The sequence below is a fragment of the Mandrillus leucophaeus genome, unplaced genomic scaffold, assembly GCF_000951045.1.
Source record: "Mandrillus leucophaeus isolate KB7577 unplaced genomic scaffold, Mleu.le_1.0 Scaffold94, whole genome shotgun sequence".
In the NCBI taxonomy this organism is placed as follows: Eukaryota; Metazoa; Chordata; class Mammalia; order Primates; family Cercopithecidae; genus Mandrillus; species Mandrillus leucophaeus.
This window is the reverse complement of record NW_012110252.1, coordinates 1,614,706-1,639,345: the sequence shown is the minus strand read 5'-3', so window position 1 is coordinate 1,639,345 and position 24,640 is coordinate 1,614,706. Positions and strand designations below refer to the sequence as shown.

Here is a 24,640-nt window from a genome sequence, read left to right as displayed (position 1 = left end):
GCAGTGCAGTGGTGCAATCTCCGCTCACTGCAAGCTCTGCCCCCGGGTTCATGCCATTCTTCTGCCTCAGCCTCCCCAGTAGCTGGGACTATAGGTGCCTGCCACCACGCCTGGCTAATTTTTTTGTATTTTTAGTAGAGATGGGGTTTCACTGTGTTCACCAGGATGATCTTGATGTCCTGACCTCATGATCCGCCTGCCTCAGCCTCCCAAAGTGCTGGGATTACAGGCAAGAGCCACAGCGCCCAGCCCTCTTCCCTTTGTTGATTGTATCCTTTGCTGTGCATAAACTTTTTAACTTGATGTGATCCTATTTGTCCATTTTTGCTTTGGTTGCCTGTGCTTGTTGGGTATTGCTCAGAAATTTTTGGCCAGACAAATGTCCTGGAAATTTTCCCCCATGTTTTCTTGTAGTAGTTTCATAGTTTAAGGTCTTAAAGTCTTTAATTGATTTTTATTTTTTTATAGGACAAGAGGTAAGGGCCTAATTTCATTCTTTTGCATACGGACATCCAGTTTTCCCAGCACTATTTATTGAAGAGACTGTCTTTTCCCCAGTGTATGTTCTTGGCACCTTTGTTACAAATGAGTTCACTGTAAGTGTGTGGATTTGTTTCTGGGTTCTCTATTCTATTCTGTTGGTCTATGTATCTGTTTTTATGTGAGTACCACGCTGTTTTGGTGATGAAAGCTCTGTAGTATAATTTGAAGTCAGGTAATGTGATTCCTCCAGGTTTGTTCTTTTTGCTTAGGATAGTTTTGGCTATTCTGGGTCTTCTGTGACTCCAAATAAATTATAGGATTGTTTTTTCTATTTCTGTGTAGAATGACATTGATGTTTTGATAGGGATTTCATTGAATCTGTAGATTGCTTTGGGTAATATGGACATTTTAACAATTCTTCCAACTCATGATCATGGAATATTTTTCCATTTTTTTGTGTCATCTTCAATTTCTTTCATCAGTGTTTTATAGTTTTCATTATAGAGATATTTTGCTTCTTTGGTTAATTCTTACGTATGTAATTTTATGTGTAAATATTGTAAATGGGATTACTTCTTAATTTCTTTTTCACATTGTTCACTGTTGGCATATAGAAATGTTATTGATCTTTGTGTGTTGATTTTGTATCCTGCAACTTTACTGAATTCGTTGATCAGTTCTAATAGTTTTCCTTTGGACTCTTCAGGTTTTTCCAAATACAAGATCATATCATCTACAAAGAAAGATAATTTGACTTCTTCCTTTCCAGTTTGGATGCCCTTTATACCTTTCTCTTGTCTGACTGCTTTAGCTAGGACTTCCAGTACTATGTTGAATAATGGTGACAATGGGCATCCTTGTCGACTTCCAGATCTTAAAGGAAAAGCTTTGTTTTTTTTCCTATTCAGTATGATACTAGTTGTGGGACTGTCTGTCATACATGGCTTTTATTATGTTGAGGTAAGCTCCTTCTATCCCGTTTTTTTAGGGTTTTTATCATGAAGGGATGTCAAATTGTATCAAATACTTTTTCAGCATCAATTGAAATGACATGGTTTCCAGTCTTCATTCTGTTGATATGATGTATCACATTGATTTATTTGCAACCATCCTTGCATCCCAGGGATAAATCCCCTTTGGTCATGATGAATGATCTTTCTAATGTATTGTTGAATTCAGTTTGCTGGTATTTTATTGAGGATTTTTGCATCAATATTCATCAGAGATATTGGCCTATAGTTTTCTTTTTTCAATGTGTCTTTGGTTTTAGAATCGGGGTAATACTGGCCTTGTAGAATGAGTTTGGAAGTATTCTCTCTTTCTCTATTTCAGCATAGTTTGTGTAGTATTGGTGTTAGTTCTTCTTTAAATGTTTAGTAGAATTTAGCAGTTAAGCCATCTTAAGAGTTCTTTATCAGACATATGTTTTGCAAATATTTCTTCCTTGGATGTCATTCTCTTAACAGTGTCTTTCACAGAACGGAGGTTTTAGTTTTTTTAATTTTAATTTTAATTTTTGAGATGGAGTTTCACCTTTTGTTGCCCAGGGTGGAGTGCAGTGGCACGATCTCGGCTCACTGCAACCTCCGCCTCCCAGGTGAAGTTGCTTGATCAACTCTCCTATCTCAGCCTCCTGAGTAGCTGTGATTATAGGTGCCTGCCACCATGCCCAGTTAATTTTTTATTTTATTTATTTATTTTTTACATGGAGTCGCCCTCTGTCGCCCAGGCTGGAGTGCAGTGGCACAATCTTGGCTCACTGCAACCTCCACATCCTGGGTTCAAGTGATTCTCCTGCCTCAGCCTCCCCAAGTAGCTGGGACTACAGGCACGCGCCACTATGCCCAGCTAATTTTTTTTTAATTTTTAGTAAAGACAAGGTTTCACCATGTTGGCCAGGCTGGTCTCGAAATCTTGACCTCAGGTGATCCGCCCGCCTCAGCCTCCCAAAGTGCTGGGATTACAGGCATGAGTCACTGCGCCTAGCCAGAGGTTTTTAATTTTAATGAAGTCCAACTTACTAGTTTTTTCTTTCATGGATTGTACTTTTGGTGTTGCATCTAAAACCTCATTGCCGAACACAAGGTCAACTATATTTTCTCCTATGTTATCTTCCAGAAGTTTTACAGTTTTGCATTTTACATCTAGGTCTGCAACTCACTTTGAGTTAAATTTTGTAGAAGGTATAAGGTCTGCACGTAGATTTAAAACTATATATATATATGGCTTTCTGGTTGTTCTAGCATCATTTGTTAAAGACTATTATTGCTCCATTGACTTGCTTTTGCTCCTTTGTCAAAGGTCAGTTGACTATTTATGGGTGGGCTCCCTATCATGTTCCATTGATCTATGTGTCTGTTCTTTCTCAAATACCACACTGGAGATAGAGTCTTGCTCTATCACCCATGGGGGCTGGAGTGCGGTGGAGTGATCTCGGCTCACTACAACCTCCGCCTCCTGGGTCCAAGCAATTCTCGTGCCCCAGCTTCCCAAGAAGCTGGGATTACAGACATGCACCAACACACCCAGCTAATTTTTGTATTTTTAGTAGAGATGAGGTATCCCCATATTGGCCAAGCTGGTCTTGAACTCCTGGCCTCAAGCAATCCCCCACCTTGGCCTCCCAAAGTGCTGGGACTATGGGTGTGAACCACTATGCCCTGCCTAGATCCATATCTAAGTACAGGTGGAGCATCCCTAAATCTGAAAGTCAGAAACACTCCAAAACCCAAAACTTCAAGCCCCGACATGACATTCAAAGGAAATGTTCATTGGCGCATTTCAGATTTAGGATTTTTGGATTACCATGCTCAATGACTAAATTTATAATTCGAATATTTCAAAATCTAAAAAAATCTCTAATCCAAAACACATCTGGTCTCAAGCATTTCAGATACGTGATACTTAACCTGTATTACTTTGGGGAGACAGTACTATTGTAAATGGCATTGTGTTTTTAATTATAAATTCCAATTGTTCATTGCTGGTATACAGGAAAACAACTGACTTTTGTATTCAACCTTGTATCCCAAAATTCTAGAGTTTTATTTCTTCCTTCCCAATATGTGTACTTTAAATTTACTTCTTGTTAGCTAGAACATCAAGTACCACGTTGAAAAGACTGGTTGAGAGGGGACATGCTTGCCTTGTGTCAGACTTTAGGTGGAAAGAATGTAGTTTCTCACAATAGAAACAATCTATTGTTAGCTGTAGAATTTTTGTAGATGCTCTTTATCAAGTTGAGGAAGTTCTCCTTTATTCCCAGTTTGCTGAGTTTTTATTATGAATGGATGTTGAGGAGGGGCACTTATTATTTGTGTGTGACAGGATCTCGCTCTGTCACCCAAACTGGGGTGCAACCTCACCTCTCACGTTGAAGCGATACTCCCAAGGAGCTGGGACTACAGATGCCGCCACATCCAGCTAATTTTTAAAAACACTTTTGTAGAGATGGGGTCTCATTATGTTGCCCTGGCTGGTCTAGAACACTTTGGCCTCCTAAAGTGCTGGGATTACAGCCATGAAACACTGCACCTGGCCAAGGATGTGCACTTTTTAAATGTTGCTTTAAATCAATCTATCCTGGAAATTGCAAGCAACATAAAACGTAAAGCAAGGGAGGTATGAAATGGCAACTGTTCACAAGAACTGTCTACTATAATCAATATTCTTGTGCAATGCATATACTGAGCGTGGGAGCCCCCAAAAAATCACTTGCCTTCATGGTCTTTGGCAAATAAATATTTTATTTTTTATTTTTGAGACAGGGTCTTGCTCTATCGCCCAGGAGGGATGGGGTGCAGCAGCGAGATCTAGCTCACCGCAACCTCCACCTCCTGGGCTCAAGCCATCCTCTCACTTCAGCCTCGGGAGTAGCTGGGACTATAGGCGCGCCACCAAGCCCGGCTAATTTTTGTACTTTTGGTAAAGACAGAGTCTAACCATGTTGCCCTTGCGCTGGAACTCCTGACCTCAAGTGATCGACCCACTGGACCTCCCCAAGCGCTGAGGTTACAGGCGTGAGCCACCGTGCCCGGCCTCCAAATACTTAGGACTTTAAACTTGGAAACCCTATTCACAACACAAACTCCGAGTGAAGCTCTGTGGAGTTTTCTTACAGGAAGAAATGCAGGAGTTAATCAACAGGGATGTGGGATGTTCCCGCATCAAATCCTAAAGATAAAATTTTAACCCAGTTCCTCTTGCACTTATCTGCTTCTCCCCAACCTTGTCTCGCAGAAGCCACAGCACGGTCTGAAAACACGCCTCGTCTAGATTCAACACCTCATTTAGAAATTCAATTTCTCGTTGCTAGTTGGATAGCGTTTGGCAAGTAATTTGAAAAAATAAAAATAAACCCACGGACGGAGTGGTCTGGGATTTAAACAACATAACGTAAGGTGAAAAAAGCACTCAGACGCGGACAGCCAAGGAGCGTGACTTCCTGTGCACTCTTTCCCGGCCAGCTCCACGCCAGAGCCGCGCGCTAGGCGGAGGCTGTTGGTAGCGGAGGCCGGAGTCGCACGCCTACGAGACTGCGCGGACCCACCCGAAAGGAAAATGGAGGTAGTGGCGTGAGGCTGCGACAGTGAAGGGTATTTTTCTCTTTTTAACGGGCCGCTAGACCTCCCATCAAAGGAAGCGCCCAACGGGCCTTCGAAGTCCACGCCCAGACCCCACAGCGCAGCCGCCCGACCGCCTCTCTCCACACCGGCCAGGGTCCAGCCTCTCCCACTCTCCCCTCCCCCCCCCGCCCCTCCGCCCAGCCAACCCTAGACCCGGCATGCGCTGCGCCGACCTTTTCCTTCCGAGCCGACCCCCACCTTCGGCGCCTCCCAATGACAAGCGGCGCGGAGCATTGTGGTCCCGCGCGCGAGAGCGAGGCCGAGGACAGAAAAAGAAAGCAAAAGACCAGGGCGAGCCGGTAGAGCAGACCCCGCGCATGCGCACGGGCGGGGGCGGTGGTGAAAAAGGGCGGTGCGTGGTCTACGGCGAGCGGAGTGGGGCGGGGTCGCGCGCCTTGGCGGGGAGTCCGCGAGCCGGGAGGGGCGGGGGGTGAATGAGGGAGCGGGCGGAGGAGGAAGTGTCATGGCGTCGGGCCGTGGAGCTTCTTCTCGCTGGTTCTTTACTCGGGAACAGCTGGAGAACACGCCGAGCCGCCGCTGCGGAGTGGAGGCGGATAAAGAGCTCTCGTGCCGCCAGCAGGCGGCCAACCTCATCCAGGAGATGGGACAGCGTCTCAATGTGTATCCTTTCCTATCCTGCGCCGCTCACGCCCTGTTTCCCTTGCCCGGTCGCCGGGCCTGGTGCTCCGCGAACATGGCGCCGCCGGCCTCGGCCTTCGCTGGGCCTCGGCCCCGCGGTCAGGGAAGTAAGGCTCCAGCTCGGGCAGTCGCGAGGGGCTAGCAGAGGAGGAGAGGAGGAGATAGGACCCCAGGAATGCGGGCCAGGAGTCTGCGTTGTGTAATCTGTTTGGGGCAGCGCGTGGTGGTGGCGGCGGGGGATGGGAGTGTGGCTCAGGCGAAAGAGAAATTTTAGGGATTATTGCAGAAAAGGGGCGGCTCCTTGGACTTGTCCCTGTCCCCTAAGGGTTTGAGAGGTAGAAGGGTTAGCGATGCTGAAAGGCCTAAGTGTTTTCCGCAGTCTTTCCCCGCTCTTCTCGCCGGCTTGATGGCGGCTCTCTTCTACCTTGGGAGCGCACTGGAGGTCTTTTATGTTCTTGGCGTGGTTTTGTATGGGTGTGTGCGCGCGCGTTTCAACTGTTTCATTTTGGGTTTAGTCAGTCGTAGCCATTGATAAATAGTTCCAGGGCCCTCAGCGCTGTGAGAGTGAAAAGATCAGCAGTTCTTCCTCCCATTTATTTGGCGTAGAGTCTATTCTCTTCCTGCCGCCCCACCCCCCGCGGGCGTTTATTTCTTTATTTCTAGTTTGGCGTTTGGATTTGAATGGGAGGTATTGGAAAAGAACCTGGGAATTTTCCATCAAAATTGTTTTGGGAATGAGATCTTGCTTTTGTCAGATATTTCCTAAATACTGTGTTCCAGCTCTCAGCTTACAATAAACACTGCGATAGTTTATATGCACAGGTTTTATATGCACCATTCTTTCACCAAATTCAACAAAAATGTAAGTACTAGTTTGTTGCCTGTTTTTACTATGCGCAAATTTGAGGGTAAATCGATACGCAGAAAAAAAGTTGGTCATTGCGTTGTTGCATTTAGTGTTCTGAATTAACGGTAAATGTATATCACGTGATAAATATTTTGCTTCAAATGTGGGGTTTTTGTGTTTTTAAAATTTGTGATGAATTAAACTGCAAGGCACTGTTAAGCTCTGCCAGGCCTTTTAGGCTAAAAAAATAAATTTACTTCTTTAGAGAGTTATTACATAAGTTTTCTTCATTTAAATTTTATACCTAACATTTGAATAATTTCAGTAGTAATGTACAGTGGAATTGGACAAGTCTGGTCGTTCTGTGATACAGCTTAATTATGTTGTACTCATTGTTTAAAATACTGTGAATTGAAATTAAATTAATTATGACATTCTTGTGAAAGAGCTGTTTAGCAGAAATAATTCATTTCTTCATTTGCTAACCCAGTAATTTCTTAAGATGTCAAACTTTTCTGTTTATCACGTTAGCATCAATTGTCTCCTAAAATTTTGGGTGATTCAAACGTCAATTCTTGCTTCAGATATAGTACGTCAGGAGTATGTTTATGTGTTAGTAGTAAAATTTACACTTGAATATTAAGGTACATAACCTGTAAACCTTGACAAATAGAGTAATAGAATTTTGTTGAAATGTTAATTTCATTTATGAAACATGAGTTTGGTGTATGTTAAGTAACATGCATACTGTATTGTGTGTGAATAAAGAAAATTGCATATTTAGAAATGTTTAACCCTGCTTTAATTCTATTTTTGTTACTTTTTATCATAGTTATTTTTAGAGTATTATTCTGAAAGGTATGTGTAGAAAAATGAACCAAAGAAGACTTTCTGCTGTATGTGGATAGTCATTAGGACTTATTTGCTAAGAGAACAATCCCAGGAAAGATCCTCAGAATATTATTTTTGAAATGGAAGAAAGGCTTCATGGATTAGATTGAGTCCTACCTTAATCTCCTCGGATCCTATTTCGTTTATCAGTTTGGCATATAGGTTTATCTTGGACCATATATATTTTAATATACATTTTGGTCTTTTGAAGACTTCTTGCTTCTATTTCTTTTTTAAATCTGCGTACTTCTTGCTCTGTTGCTTCTAGTTTTCCTAGTTATTTCTTGTGCATAACTTAGGTCAGTGATAGTGTTATGGAAGAGAAAGGAAGCCATTGGTGATTACATTTAGATTAAGGGAATTTAATTTTTATATAAATTGCCTCCAAAGGCAGTAGTGAACTAATGAGTGTTAATATAAATGTGGTTTTCCTTACGTAATCCTGGATAATAATGGTCGAAATTACAAATCAAAGTAGTTCTGACTATTCTTTATATGGCTACAGATGTCTCATTTGCTGTCTCGTTTCTACTTCCAATAAATGATCTAGCCACAAGTCTTCACTTATTTATTTATTTATTTTTGAGACGGAGTCTCACTCTGTCGCACATGCTAGAGTACAGTGGTGCTGCCGCAGCTCACCACAACCTCTGCCTCCCTGGTTCAGGCTATTCTCCTGCCTCAGCCTCCCGAGTAGCTGGGACTACAGGTGCATGCCACCATGCCCGGCTAATTTTTGTATTTTTAGTAGAGGGGGGTTTCACCATGTTGGCCAGGCTGGTCTTGAGCTCCTGACCTCAGGTGATCTGCCTGCCTCGGCCTCACAAAGTGCTGGGATTACAGGCATGAACCACCGTGCCCAGCCATCTTCACTTCTTTGTTTTGAGCCCTCCTTATAATTTGTCTTTATGGCCTGGTTGGCGTGCTTTACAACAAATACCCTGCTTAAAGCCAGAATTCACAACTTTAGATTGTCATTTGCATTCTAGCTTTTACTATTTTACTTAAATGTTTTCCTTCAATGGAAAGACCAGGGTATTAATTTTTTATTACCTTCTTTAATGTCATATTGTGGATGAAGGTAAACCAGGATTTTTACGTAGAGTCATTAATAATTGAAATCTGTTCATTTCTGTTCTGAGAAATAGTATTATACTTTTCATATCTGTTGTCTTTTTTACCTTTGCTATTATAATATCGAAAGTGGTTTTTATATTTGTGTCAGTGCACTTGCATCAGTTACACAGCCTCACTTTTATCTCCCCCCCCCCCCCGTTCTTTTAGGGCAAAGGGGGTGGTCTGAAATTGAATGTGAGTCACTTTTAAATTTGTATTATTCCCCATCAGTGGGAAATTTTTGTCTATATACTGAAATGTCATGGTAAACTTAAAAAAGCATGAATCTTCACCAAACTGAACACCATTCAGCAAATTAAACCCTATGAAATAATAAGCTTAAATAAGTTAAGATGCTAGTGACAAACTCTATCTAGTCTTATAGTTAATAACATCCATTAACTGTATGAAAATATTTTTAAATGTTCACGTGACTTAATTTTATTTTCCAACATTGTAATATTAAAAGTTTTAAAACCCCCAAAAGTAATGTGCTGTTGTATTACTATTTAAGAATAAAATCAGTATCAGCATGTTTTGGTGACCCAGAAATGGTCTCTTATCGTTGAGTTCTTTTGTCTGTTACTCAGAGTTGAATAGCTGTCAGCAGTAAATGACTTTTATATGTAGTCTAATTAGATAAATCTACACTTTGTTCACTAGATGCAATGCGGTTCATGTAATTGGAATTAATAGAGAATGGCCTTGCTGGATCAAGCTTAAAAATAAATTTAGTAAAGTGTAAAAGCCCCGGAGCCAAAAGTGCTGCCAAGGTGTATACTGAAGGAAAGCACCCACCCCCCAGGTCACACTTAAGTAGATATTGATGCAGCTTCTCTTACAAACTCCTGATTTAGTCTTTTGTGATGCATTTTTTTCTTATACCAGTTCCAAGTCCCTTAAGATTAGATTGTAAAGAGCACACCCTTTTCTAAGTATTTTTGTTGGTCATGGTCTGTTCTCATAGCATATCTCCAATTTACTTGATCTTTTCCATCTTCTCTTTACTTAGTTCCATTGCCTCTTTCTTGAGCTCTAGCAATCAGAACTCCATGTATAATATGCAAGATTTAAAGGTATTACAGGGCCTGGCATGGTGGCTAATGCCTGTAATCCCTGTACTTTGGGATGCTGAAGCGGGTGGATCTCTTGAGGTCAGGAGTTCAAGACCAGCCTTGGCCAACATGATGAAACCCCGTCTCTACTAAAAATATAAAAATGAGCTGGGTGTGGTGGCACATGCCTGTAATCCCAGCTACTGGGGAGGCTGAGGCAGGAGAATCGCTTGAATCTGAGAGGCGGAGGTTGCAGTGAGCTGATATCACACCACCACACTCCAACCTGGGCAACAGAGCGAGTGTGCATTTCAATTCATTGTTATACTCTGGTCATGTTTTACAGGCGTCAAATCAGCATGTGTTTCATTGTGAAGTCTAAGCAGATGTTTATTATAGCTCACTTCCTCTTCTGCCTTTTAGTTTAATAAAGCAATAATTAATCCAAGAATAATCTTATGCCCAAGATCCATTAGCATTACTCAGAAATACTGCAGTGCTGTCCAGTAGAACTTTCTGCATAGTGTAAGTTTTGTCTATTTGTGCTCTTCAACGTAGTAGGTACTATCTTGTAAATTTGAGACGGTTAGCCTAGATAATTTTTAAATTCCTTTTAAACTATAAATTACCTGGTTGAAGTTTTATTAAGATCTCACTATGACAGGCACTTTGTATTTGTCTTGTTTTCTCAGGTAAAGTATTCTCCTAAGGAAGCAGACGCAGTTACTAAGTGACTTGTCCAAAATTAAAACTATTATGTGGCTGGGATTTGAACCCAAGTCCTTTGCTTAATCCCAAACTGTAGTTCTCACTTTTTCCTATTCTAGTGTATTTCAGAAGTAGAGCACAATAGCAATTTATGCCAGTGATTTGTAAGATTTATAAAGTAAACAATGAAAAAAACCTCAGATTTTGATTTGCCCGCCTCATTGCACTAAATCCTATGAGGTCCTCTTTATAAGTCCCAAATTCCTCTTTTTCAACTATACATCAGTGTTAGCATTTATGCATTGTGTATCACTGTTTTTCTTTAGGGTGCTTTCTGTTTGCTTTCATGTGACTGTTCTCTGTCAGGTTTTAAGACTCAGCTGAAGTTCCTACTCTTCATAAAGCATTCCCCAGATAACTCTCTTTTCCATTTGTGAATTTATCTCTCTGATCTTACCTTTGAATCTTATTCACATCAGTTGTATTCCATCTGTTTGGGAGTTTATAGTGTGACTGTACATATGAGATGACTTTTTTTCTTTTTAATTATAAAATATATAAAACCAACAAACAAATGTATAGCTTAGGGGATTATTATAAAACCTTGTAATCACCAACCAAGTCAAGAAATAGAACTTTGCCAACTACCCCAGAATGCCTCCATGTGCTCAACTCAGTGTCAACCCCTCCTGCCAAAAGTAACCAGTATTCTTTTTTTTGAGATGGGATTCTGGTCTTGTCACCCAGGCTGGAGTGCAGTGGTGCAATCTCGGCTCACTGCAACCTCTGCCTCCCGAGTTCAAGTGAATCTCTTGCCTCAGCCTCCTGAGTAACTGGGATTACAGGTGTGCGCCACCATGCCCAGCCAATTTTTGTATTTTTAGTAGAGATGGTTTTCACCATATTGGTCAGGCTGGTCTCAAACTCCTGACCTTGTGATCCCCTCACCCAGCCCCAGTATTCTTTCTCTAACAGTAATTACTTTCTTTATAGTTTTAGCACCCAACTCTCCATTCCCAAATACCATAGACCTTGCTCATTATTAAAAATTTGGTAAATCTTTGAAGTCTCTTAGTATGCATGTTTCCCCTCCATTCTTCTATGTCACCTAAGTTTTATCTGTTGAAGGACCCTAGGGTGTGTGACCTGTAGAGTTTCCACCTGTCTGAATATTGCTGATTGTATAGTCACGGTGCAGTTTACTGTGTTCCTTTGTTCTTGCATTCCTGGAAAAATTGATGATTAGATCCAGAAACTTAATCAGACTCCTGTTAGATCCCTTAGGCAAGACTATAGATGGTGTTAATGTTCTTTTCCTCAGAAGGCCTAGCGTCTGGTTGTCTCTCTTTGTAGTGTTAGGGGCTGTTGATATTCAATGCCTGGATCCTTTCATTCATTGGTGATACTCTAATTCTGTCATTTCTTTCTTGCAAATTGGTATTTTTGTATTGAAATTCTTGATTAATCTCCTATGTGGACACCCAGTGGTACGTATCATATAGGATAATTACTTGATTTTTGCCCTTTTTGTGATATAATTCACATACTGTACGTTTCACCCATTGAAAGTTTGATGCCGTGGGGTTTGTGGGTTTTTTTTAAGAATATTCACAGAGGTGTGCATCAATTTTTAGAAGTTTTCACTACACCAAAAAGAAATCCCCAACCCAGCAGTCATTTCTCCCTATTCTTCGCCCAGCCTGTTAATAGACATTTCATAAATGGAATCATACAATATGTTGTTCTTTGTGACTGACTTCTTTCACTTACCGTATTTTCAAGGTTAATCTGTGTTGTATTTATCAGTAGGTTGTTTATTTTTCTTGCTGAACTACCCATTATTCCACTGTGTGGCTAGACCAAATTTTATGTATCTGTTCATCAGTTGGTGGGCATTTGGATTGTAAGCCACTTTTTGGCTAATATGAATATTGCGGCTAAGAACATTTGTGTACCAGTTTTTGTGTAGACTTGTGTTTTTGGTTTCTCTTGGGCTTATACCCAGAAGTAGAATTGCTGGATCATACGGTAACTCTAGATTCCAATAATACTGGAAACTTGGATAGCTGCCCTTTTTTTTTTTTTTTTTTTTTTTTTTTGAGACTAGGTCTCTGACACCCAGGCTGGAGTGCAGCGGCACAATCATGGCTCATTGCAGCCTCAACCTCCTGGATTCAAGTGATTCCCCCACCTCAGTCTCCCAAGTAGCTGGGCTTACAGGCACGTGCCACCACACAGTTAATTTTTTAAATTTTTTGTACAGACGGGTCTCACTGTGTTGCCCAGGCCATTCTTAAACACTTGGACTCAAGCAGTCCTCCTGCCTCAGCCTCCCAACACTCAGCCTAAAGCAGCTCTTTCCAGTGTGATTTGTCGCTTTAAGCACTGCTCTTCTAATCTTTTCTTACATTGTCTGTGTGTGAACTGAATACTCTTCGGTTACTCATTTTTGTGAGATACTAACTTTCCTGAACTTTAAAAAGGTGATATACTTTCAGAGTACTTTAATAACTTCACAGAGCTCCCTTTTCTGTTATTTTGTATAATGTTCAGAAGTGTAGCAGCTTACTTTCTGGGAGTTTCTGGCCCTCTTCCCCTCCACATTTTTAGTTTCTCTTTTCCCTTGTCTCTATCTTACTGATTGTGCTTTTCCTCCCAATGGTTTCTCTTCAAAATGGAGTCTTGGAAGAGAACCTCGGGAGATCAATTTCAAAAGTTCATAGAAGTTAGCTTCAGTCTTTTAATCCTTACTGTGAATCTCTTGCATCCATCTACTTATTGGACTGGCAAAACTCTCAGTTCTAGCTGCTGTTCTTACATTGGCCTGTCATGATTTCCAGTGAATGTCTGTTGGCTCTTTGAGGTTTTTTTTTTTATCAAGTCCAGCACGTGCCCCATCCCTTTGCATTTTGTTGCACTGTGCTGTGTATGTTGACATAGTAGCCTGTTTTGACCTCATTCATATATATTAGGATTCCCTTGGAATGGCTTGTCATGTGATTTGGTTTTAACTATCCATGGGGTTTTGGTTTTGCTATCTTGTTGCTCTGTTTTTCTGTGGGGATTTAGGTATCCCCTCTGCAGCCATCATGTCAGAATTCTTCAGGTAAATCACTAAAAGTTTATCTTCATTTGGGAGATGATACACTCATTTCCAGTGGGACCACAATAGGCTATCATTTAAATGTACTTATAAATACTTCTGGGAAAATGAAGTTGTTTTTTTAAAAGAATAAATCACTTGAAGTTTATGTTAAATAAGGAAGCTGTGGAAGAGTTCATTTATTGATAGGCATTACAAAGTATATATGATATTCTTGATTGATTTTCTCAAATTAATTCTGAAAACTACTCTAGAACTTCCCCAGAAAGCTTTAAATGTTATTTTGAAACATGCTGTTCTTATCTGCCTAATTACAGGGATGCTGACTTCAGTGACTGTATTATTATACAAGTCTTACGAAGTATTCCTGAAGCCGCCTAAAATTTTTTTTGCAAAATTAAATGATTGTGAAATAACTCATGCCTTTTCTCTGCACACACAGATACGTGTATGTTTTAGCCTTGGTAATTTATATGCTTCTCTGTGGTCCTAGCTCAGCCTTTTTGTTGAGTCATTGCGTGGCAGGAGTGCAAGAGAGTTAACCCAGTCCTGCAAGATCCAAGGCCCTTTCAAACCATAACAAATTCTAAACTTAGGTGTATAGAGTAGAATAGGTTTATATATTAACAAATGTGCATTGAGTGTTTGCATTGGCCAGGGCATATAAATGTCTCAGTATGAAATCATACAGATTTTATATAGCCTATAAACTGACTTTCAAGGCCACGTCAGAACAGGAGTTTTGTTTTTAGTATTAATACCTAAAATTGGTTAATAGATCACTGCATTTTATTATAAACATACATACACATTTTAGGGAGTACATATTTACACATTTTCTAGGGATTAGGGGAAGTGATGGAATCCTCCTTACCACTCCACATTTTGGGGTGTTAACCTAATATTTTACCCTGAAATAAGCTAAGGCTCTGATTGTTTAGTGATATATTACATACTCTTTATATGGCTATATATGAGGAAATACATGTAACGTGAATTTTTCTCTAAATTATTGGAGCTGATATAGAAAAATGGATGAGAACTGTAGAAGTTCACCTGTTTGTTGTTAAAAGTGAAGTTAATGTCTGTGCTTAGTGACAATATGCTGTTCAAGCAATTCTCCTGCCTCAGCCTCTCAAGTAGCTGGGATTATAGGCATGTGCCACCACACCCGGCTAATTTTAGTAGAAATGGGGTTTCACCATGTTGGTGAGGCTAGTCTTGAACTCCTGACCTCCAGTAATCCACCTGCCTTGGCCTCCCAAAGTGCTGAGATTACAGCGTGAGCCGCCATGCCCGGCCTCACATTGTATTTCTTTCTTTCTTTTTTTTTTCTGAGACGGAGTTTCACTCTTGTTGCCCAGGCTGCAGTGCAGTGGCGTGATCTCGGCTCACCACAGCCTCTGCCTCCCAGGTTCAAGCGATTCTCCTGCCTCAGCTTCCCGAGTAGCTGGGATCACAGGCACGCGCCACCACATCCAGTTAATTTTGTATTTTTAGTAGAGACGGGGTTTCTCCATGTTGGTCAGGCTGGTCTCGAACTCCCGACCTCAGGTGATCCACCCACCTCGGTCTCCCAAAGTGCTGGGATTACAGGCGTGAGCCTCCATGCCGGCCTGTATTTCTATTTGATAGTGATGATGTGGACTGTAGTCATTTGTATCCACCAACAAATAAAATTTACTGTTGGCATGCACACTATAGTAAATCCTTCCAAAGGCAAATGTGCACTTTCACACTCATCTTAAACTGAGGGTTCATTTAGAAGTTGAAAAAAAATGGGAAAGATGATTCTTCTGTGGCCAAAAATCTGAAGATAATGAAACTGTATGTAGTTCCATCCTTAAAAAGAAATAGCTGAGAGGGCAGGAAGAGAAAATTCTGAGGGCTCAGGGGCAATCTTTCAACGATGCAAGGATTCAGAGAGCATACCAGGTATTTCCACACCCCCACCCCAAGGTAGGTGTTTCAGTTACTTTATGTTGCTATAGCTCCACGATTGGTGTTTTGAATGCTTAGCGTGAGTAACTGTTTGAATTGATATGGTTCACTTTATGTAGACTTAAATGTCTGTTAAAATTATTTTTGTTACCCAAACAAGCAAATTAATAATTTTATGAAATAATTGCCCTTTAAAAAATAATTGCATAGTGTAAATGCTAAGAAATTACTTGCTGTTTAGTAAATTGATATTGTCAAAACAAAACCTGATTCTACTTTTAAATTAACAAATGTGTGATAAAGTTATACATAGTTAAGGTGCATATTGTTTATTAGTATTTGTTATGATTAGGCTTTTGATTTTCTTGAAATTTCTTTTGTTAGTGCACGTACACTACATCTGTGGAGATCTGGCCAGGCACGGTGGCTCACACCTGTAATCCCAGCACTTTGGGAGACAGAGGTGGGAGGACCGAACCCAAGAGTTCAAGACCAGCCTAGGCAACTTGGCGAGACCCTGTCTCTACAAAAATTAATCTTTTAAAAAATTAGCCCGGCATCTTGGTGTGTACCTGTGGTCCCAGCTGCTTGGGAGGCTGAGGCAGGAAAATCACTTGAGCCCAGGAGATTGAGGCTGCAGTGAGCCATATTCATGCCACTGCACTCAAGCCTAGGTGACAGAGCAAGACCCTGTCTCAAAAACAGAGAGAGCGCTAATAAAGAGAAGGCCTTTTTTTTTTTTTTTAAAGACAGATTCTTGCTCTGTTACCCAGACTGGAGTGCTGTGGCATAATCTCAGCTCACTGCACCCTCCACCGGAGTAACTGGGATTACAGGCATGCACCACCATGCCTGGCTAATTTTTGTATTTTTAGTAGTGACAGGGTTTCACCATGTTGGCCAAGCTGATCTCGAACTCTTGACTTCAAGTGATCCACTTGGCTTGGCCTCCCAAAGTATTGGGATTACAGGCATGAGCCACCGCGCCTGGCCTAAATAGATGTCTTTAACGTTTGCTCCTTAAAAAAAAAAAATGAGATACAATTCATATACTGTAAAATCCACCTTTTTAGGATGCTTAATTGAGTGGCTCACATGGAGTTATACAACCATCAGCACAATCTGTGTTTAGAATATTTGTATCACCCCAAAAGGAAACCTGGTTCCTGTTAGCAGTTCACCAGTCCCACTCCCCTTCCCAACCCTGGGCAACCCCTAAATTATTTTCTGTCTCCATAGATTTGCCCATTCTGGACATTTCATATAAATGGAATCATGTATATACGGTCTTTCACGAAGCATGTTTTCAAGGTCCATTCATGATGTAGAATGTATTAGTACTTCATTCCTTTTTACTGCAGAGTAATTAATATTCTATTCGTCATGTGGCTGTACCTCCTTTTATTTATCCATTTATCAGCTGATGGACATTTGGGTTGATTACACTTAACAGCCGTTCCACTGCCTATTATGAATAATGCTGCTATGAACATTCATGTACAAGTTTTTATATGGATGTATGTTTTCATTTCTTATGGGTGAGAGATACATGAGAGTGGAATTGCTGGATTGCTATGGTAACTTTAGACTCCAATAATCTTTTTGGATAGCTTTTAAAAAACGTTTTGAGGAACTGCCAAACTGTTTTCCAAAGTAGCCATACCATTTTGTGTTCTCACAGTGTGTAAGGGTTCCAATATCACCACATTTCTTGTCTTTTTTTATTGTAGTCATCCTAACTGTGTGAAATTATATCCCCCATTCTATGCATTGTCCTTTTTATGTTCTTGGTGGTATTTGCAGCACAAACATCCAATTTATTAATCTTTTTTTCTATAATTTGTGTTCTTGATAGCATATCTAAGAAACCTTTACCTGAACTAGAGTCATAAAGATTTATTTCTCTTTTCTTCCAAGAGTTTTATTGATTTAGCTCTTACATTTAGGTCTGTGATTCCTTTTGAGTTAGTTTTTATGTATGACGTAAATAAGAGTTTGACTTCTTTTTTTTTTTTTTTTTGTGAGGCAGAGTCTCGCTCTGTCGCCCAGGCTGGAGTGCAGTGGCGTGATCTCGGCTCACTGCGTGCTCCGCCATTCTCCTGCCTCAGCCTCCTGAGTAGCTGGGACTGCAGGCGCCCACCACCACACCTGGCTAATTTTTTGTATTTTTAGTAGAGGACGGGTTTCACCATGTTAGCCGGGATGGTCTCGATCTCTTGACCTCGTGATTCACCTGCCTTGGCCTCCTGAAGTGCTGGGATTACAGGCGTAATCCAAGCACTTTGGGAGGCCGAGGCGGGCGGATCACAAGGTCAGGAGATCGAGACCATCCTGGCTAACACGGTGACTCGCCATCTCTTTTTTTTTTTTTTTTTGGTATTTGAATGTACAGTTGTCCCAGCACCATTTGCTGAAAAAAGAGTTCTTTCTCCCACTGAATTCTTTTGGGATTGTTAGTGAAAATCAATTGATCATAAATGGAAGGGTTTATTTCTGGACTCTGAATTCTATTCCATCCTCTTATGCAGACCACATAGTCTTTTAACTTTTGAATTCAGGAAATATGAGTCTTCCAACTTCGTGCTTTTTCAAGATTGTTTTGGTTATTCTTAGTCCCTTGCATTTCCATGTGAATTTTAGGATCAAGCTCATCAGTTTCTGCAATAAAGGAGCTGAGATTTTTATAGGGCTTACGTTGAATCTGTAGATAGATTTGGGGAGTACTGCCATCTTCGTGATAATCTGTTCGAAGGAAAGTGGCCTTTTGTAACATTTATGTAGTATATTTGAATGCCTATGCAATGTTAATGTTCTTGTTTCACAATACTATATAAGTCATTTTTTGTCCTTTTGGTTTTTTAAGAGAAGGGATCTCACTCTGTTGCCCAGGCTAGCCTCAAACCCTGGGACTCAAGCAGTCCTCCCACCTCAGCCTCCCAGGTAGCTGGGACTTAAAGTGGTATTTTTTAATATTTATTGTAGGCTGTTAGGAGCCGTGTCTATGTAAGAGAGAGTAGATAGAGCCTTAACTGTGAAATACTAAGTATACTTTATAAGTTGATTTTTTTCATTTTTTCTTTTTTGTTTTTTTGAGACAGTCTCACTGTCACCCAGTGGCGCTCGCTGCAACCTCCGCCTCCCAGGTTCAAGCGATTCCCCTGCCTCAGCCTCGCGAGTCGCTGGGATTACAGATGTGTGCCACCACACCTGGCTAATTTTTTTGTATTTTAGTAGAGACGGAGTTTCACCATGTTGATCAGGCTGGTCTCGAACTCCTGACCTCAGGTGATCTGCCCGTCTCGGCCTCCCGTGCTAGGATTACAAGCGTGAGCCACCACGCTCAGCCAATATTTTTTCTTTTTAGAAACATTCATAATGCTGAGGTACTCCCCACTAAATAATTTTTTAAATGCCGGTTATGTTAACCATTTTTAGTATATTGTGTAAGTATAATGTAGTTACTCTATGGAAATCAAGCCTTATTCTCTTAATCAGTACTGCTTTTCAGCAATATTGAATACTGATATTTTGGGACTGTTATTAAGCCAGCTTTCTTTTAAATGTAATTAGGTATCTTAACATCCAGCTTGAAGATTTTTTTTTAATTTTTAATATAAATTTTCTTTCACGTCAGTCTTTCACTCATACATAATTATTTGAGTAAGAAAACAACTAAAATGCCACACTGGGTTAATAATATTTTCTGCAATTCCTTAATGCTGGTGTTTCTAGTGCAGCATAATTAAGGATTCAAACCACTTTTTAATAATGTGCTATAATTTTAGTTTGATAGGCTCACGCTTGGCAAATACCAATTAACAAATGGGCATTTTGACTTATTCCACTTTCTTCTTTGTGAGCCTGTTACCTCTCTTGTCTTTCCTCTACTTTCCTTTCCTTATTCTAAGACCTTTCTATAAGCCTATAGTAAAGTTATACAACTATCCCTTCTCCTAAACTATTGCCTTAACAAGAAATTTCAAAATTCTGAGCTGTGATGACTAGAGCTTGCTGAGTATTTGTTAATGAAGTAAGTCCTTTTCAAGGCACTGAAAATAGTTATCCTAGAGTTAGTCAGGGGTTGGATGGGGGGTGCTTAGGGCAATTAAGGGCAAGGGGAGAAAATGGCTTCGCTAGCCTATAGAACCTAAAGATGAAACAGAAGAACAGGTTAGAATGAACATGTTGATAATAGTAAATGAAAAGCAAACTTGGAAGCCATTTATTTGCTTCTGTTGGGGTTTTCCTGGATTGGGAGATTTAATGTTGAAGAGTAATCAGATAGCTTTGGCTAGTTCTTAAATACAAATGTACCCACAAAGTGTTTGCACAGGATTAATTATTAATATTAAGAGAATAAGGACTGGAGTGATTCATTGAAACTGAATACAGCCATCTTCGGTGACTTAGAAATTACCCAGACTTTTTGTTAACTAAGCCTGACCTTGCCTCCGTTATCAAGGTTGAAACCAGCAGTGGAGAGTGAAGAATATCAGCAGTAAGGGTATCAGGAGCAGAGAAGGGAGACAGCAGCCAGGAATGGGCAGGATGAGAAAAAACGGAGAAGGAAGGGAGTCAGATCAAGAAGTAGGAATGGAAACAAAAAGGAATAAAAAAGAGAAGGAGTGAAAGTAATGCGGATGTAAATCATTGAAGTAATGGCAAGTATCTAACTTCCGTGTTTGGATATGCTTGCTTAGACTGCAGCAGGACCCTCCAAGAATTAAGTTTACCCGTGAAAGGAAGAAGGTGAGCAAGAGAGAAGGGAATTTTTAAAATACACTTGTTAAATTGTTTTTTAAATTTAAAATCAACATTAATGCACAATTTTTAAAATTTTTCAACATAGTAGTAATATTTGAGTCATATTACTAGGGAGCACTGTTCTAAGTCCTGTGTATATTGGTTCATTTAATCCTCACATAACTTTGCTAGCAGGGACTATTAATATTTCTTCCATTTTACAGATGCAGAAACTGAGCCACAAAGAGAGTAAGTAAATTGTCTAGGCTATTCAGATCACAGAGCCAAGATTCCACTTGAGGCAGCATGACTGCAGCTGGCTCTGTCACCTCTACCTCTCCCTCTCCATGATTTGTATGATATGTTTCTATAGAAATTTTTCTTGTTTTGAGAATGTTACATTTCCTTAAAGTAGTTATATACCTGCTAGAGTAACAAACTCATGACACTATTCAGAGTTCAAACAATTCTAGTCACTATTCACATCAACTTCCTTTTACTTTTTTCCCTTTAGAGTAATTTGGGAAAGTTTGTTAAACTAGGTCCAAAATACGAAAATAAATAGTGCATGGTCCCTGTATTCAGTGAACTGAATCTCAGTTTGTAATTGTTTGGTTACTTGAACCAAACCAGCTGTACTCCTCCAACAATACTAGTGTGAATTATTTGGCTTGAACCAAGCTTGTCAGTGAATGTTTCTTGGCTTCAAAAGTTTGCTCACCTTTAAAAGCTATGGACCAACTAGTAGTATTTCTGTTATCCAAAACATTTGGAATTCTTTTAAGCCTCACAACAAAATCACCTTCCATACAAAAAGCAGTAGTACCTAGTTTGATCACCTTCCTTTAATCATCCTTGAAATTAAAGCTTTGCATGGATACTCACAAAATATTTATCTAAAAAGGTGTTTTGTTTTGTTTTACAGCCTTGATGGACAAAAATGTTTGCAGGTTATAGAGAAGGAAATGTGAATGGAGTTAGTGGATTTCACCAGGAACTTTGGAAAAGTGTTGGGTATTAGTCTTTAGTTGGCAAGTATTTCTTGATCAGTGTCTTTTAGGCAAATAAGAGAAATTCTGGATCATCTGACAGGAAGGAAGTTAAGTACTAAATTCGGTCTAATTTGGCTTTTTGACCTGAGCCTCTATTGCTTCACTCTGACAAATAGTTTTAGCATTTGAAGGCTTGATTAGCCATTCCCCTGTTAGACATGAATAATGATAATAAATGAGAGATTGTGGGAAACTGAGAGTGTCTTCATTTTCTTGAATGTATTATGTGGGCATCGGCTCTCAGATTTTTATAGTGGCATTTGGAATACTTTGAATTTAATATTGGTGCCGTTATATATTATCCATATCTCATTCATTCAACAAATTGAACCACAGCCACATAGTGCTAAATACTAGGAACACAAATAAAGAACTCTGTTGTGTGTTCAGGCTACTTCCAGACTAAATTACTCTTTTGAGCATTCTCAGTTTCTCTAAGCCTGTCCTTGTTGTCATTTTAAAAGGAAGAAATAAGTTGAAAGTTCACATTAAAATTATTCATTCGTTTTAAGGTAACATTATTTCTGGTTTTTGGGAGCCAAACTCTTTTTTACATCTGTTTTAAAGAGATAGCAGAAGGAAAACTTCTTGAAGTCATTTTTACTTCATTTACACATCTGCAAATGCAGTTGAACTGGAAAGATCCTTTTCAGATCCTAAATCCAGTGATTAAGTTTCATGTTACATTTAAAAAGACCTCATACCGGAAGGATCCACTGTCCCTCTATCAGAAATTTTCTTCACCTCCAGTTTAGCATTGTTTCTGTACAGTAATTGTTGACACCGCCCCCCCCCCAAGACACAGTGAGGCTCAGATGTTCATCTCTTGAAAAATGGGTACTCAAATCTTGACATTTAGTAATTGTCTTCTCATGGGAAATTTCTTGAATGTAATCTTAAAATATTATTTGAGTTTATTTTATGCCTATTTTCTAAGAAGTCCACAGTTAACTTGGTTTATTATTAGCTTTTGGGGTACATATTCAGACTTGATGTTTCTCTTAGTCAATATCTTTGTAGTGTTTGTGTTCTTATACTTCTGTCCCAAAGACCTAATTTACTAAGCTTAAAAAAAAAAAAAAAAAAGCTAATTTCTGGATCTCTGATTGGCAAAGTTTCTACTGTTGGTTTATATTACATGCTTATACGCTGGTGGTGTAGCTGCTTTCATTATTGCTATAGTTAAGTAGTAATAGAGATAAGTAATAGTTTTATGTTCAGAATCCTCCTTATTTTGCCCTCTCGGTGCTTTTTCTGTTCCTTCAACAAGATAGTGAAGCTAATAAAGGCAGGCAGTTAAAGCCACACAATGAATCATTGCTTGATTTAAAAGAGTACTAGAAAATGGTGACTTTGTGCCTAGAAAGAATAGTGGGTATACTTGATCTGCTTTTCATCTTTTTTTTTTTTTTTCATGTATAGCATCATCTTTTTGCTTGAGTTATTTTCTTTGCCTCCACAATGTGCAAATTAATATTATTTAAACTTTCTCTTTAGCATTTTTAGTATGTTCAGTCAGCTTATTTAGTATGTCTTTTCCCTTTTCCCCTTTGTTCTATGTGCAAAACGAATAAAACAGATTTTATAGATTAGTTCTATTTAATGAATAACTTTATTAAAACTATTACATCAATCTTGTCATACCCAGCTCACAGTTCATACTATTAATACTGCATTCCCTCCTTGCACGCTTCCCCCCTTAGAAAATAGAGGGTTTGGGCTAGGTGCGGTGACTCACACCTGTAATCCCAGCACTTTGGGAGGCTGAGGCAGGTGGATCACCTGAGCTCAAGAGTTCGAGACCAGCCTGGCCAACATGGTGAATACAAAAATACTAAAAATACAAAAATTAGCCTGTGTGGTGGTGCACGCCTGTAATCCCAGCTACTCCGGAGGCTGAGGCAGGAGAATTGCTTGAACCCAGGAGGCAGAGCTTTCAGTGAGCCGAGATCATACCTCTGCACTCCAGCCTGGGCAACAAGAGCAAACCTCCACCTCAAAAAAAAAAAAAAAAGAAAACAGAGTTTTTTGAAATGTATTTGTTTTTAAATCACCAGAGTTTTCTCTTTTCTGCAGATAATATCGTCTACTGCATTATTTTTGGCTGCAAAAGTGGAAGAACAGGCTCGAAAACTTGAACATGTTATCAAAGTAGCACATGCTTGTCTTCATCCTCTAGAGCCACTGCTGGATACTAAATGTGATGTATGTAAATACTGGATTTTTTATTTTTCTTTGTAAATTTGAAACTTTTTCATAATGTAGGCCTAACAAAAATACAGTTCAATTAGTGTTGCCTTCCAAATGCTGCTTATTTTATTACCTCTTAGGAATGCAATGCCAGGAAGCAGTCTGGCAGAAAAACATTTCACGTATGTTCATGAATTTGGATGTCATTCTGAATTATAGAAGGCTTTGATTCCAGATGCTTTGTTGATTCAAAGATACTTTTGTTTTACATTTTGTTGTTCAGAGTTATGATACATGTAGAGGGTAAGCCCTGTCACCTCCACTGGAAGCTGTATTTGAGACCAGATTATAAATAACCCCTTAATTTGTCAACAGATGAAGGAACAGAAAATCTTCTGAATTTACCCCTAAATGAGTAGTCTTTTTAAAGTATTGTTCCTTTTTAAATGCATGTACTGCTACTTATCTCTGATACATAAAGCTGCATTTTGCTATGCTTTCATGAGCAGCGTTTTTTTAGTATTTTAATTTTCCTACAGTAATGTTACTTTCCAGACAACTTTATCATCAACATTGTAATAGACCTTATTTGAAAGAACTATTTTAAATTTTTCTGACATCTTAAGATGGAAGTTAGAATTGTGGCCCTTTAAAAATTTTCAGCCAGGCGCAATGGCTCATGCCTGTAATCCCAGCACTTTGGGAGGCTGAGGCAGGCAGATCACCTGAGGTCGGGAGTTTGAGACCAGCCTGACCAATATGGAGAAACCCTGTCTCTACTAAAAATACAAAATTAGCGAGGCGTGGTGGCGCATGCCTGTAATCCCAGCTACTTGGGAGGCTGAGGCAGGAGAATCGCTTAAACCCGGGAGGCAGAGGTTGCAGTGAACCGAGATCACACCATTGCACTCTAGCCTAGGCAACAAGAGCAAAAAAAGTCTCAAAAAAAAAATTTTTTTTCTAGCATCCCGAGTTACTTAATCAGAAACCTTTACCTATTGGATGACTAACAGATTATGTTAATTCAAAGTCCAGATTAATTTAAGCTTCAGTGGAACTATATCTGATTTTATTAATGGCAAGTTTTGTCATAGATGTTGGCTTTAAGGGAGTAAACTATTAATGTAGCCATTAAATAATAGTTTGTCATTATTTAATGATAATTCCTACAGTTTCTATTAACTGTACAAATTCAGAACTATTTCTTGGGGTACTGTTTAAATAATAGAAATTGTGTTCTAAAAGTC

At 39.7% G+C, this 24,640-nt stretch overlaps 1 protein-coding gene across 4 annotated transcripts in view; it reads left to right on the top strand.

Moving 5' to 3' along the window:
• Window positions 1–5,544: 5,544 nt before the first annotated feature.
• CCNT2 (cyclin T2) overlaps window positions 5,545–24,640 on the top strand; it is a 40,241-nt gene continuing 21,145 nt past the window's right edge. For all 4 annotated transcript variants that reach the window (XM_011970291.1, XM_011970289.1, XM_011970290.1 and 1 more), the window contains exons 1-3: window positions 5,545–5,729; window positions 6,528–6,609; window positions 23,280–23,408. In XM_011970291.1, the coding sequence (XP_011825681.1) occupies window positions 5,572–5,729; window positions 6,528–6,609; window positions 23,280–23,408 (369 nt within the window). In that variant the 5' untranslated portion in view covers window positions 5,545–5,571. The remainder of the gene's footprint in view (window positions 5,730–6,527; window positions 6,610–23,279; window positions 23,409–24,640) is intronic.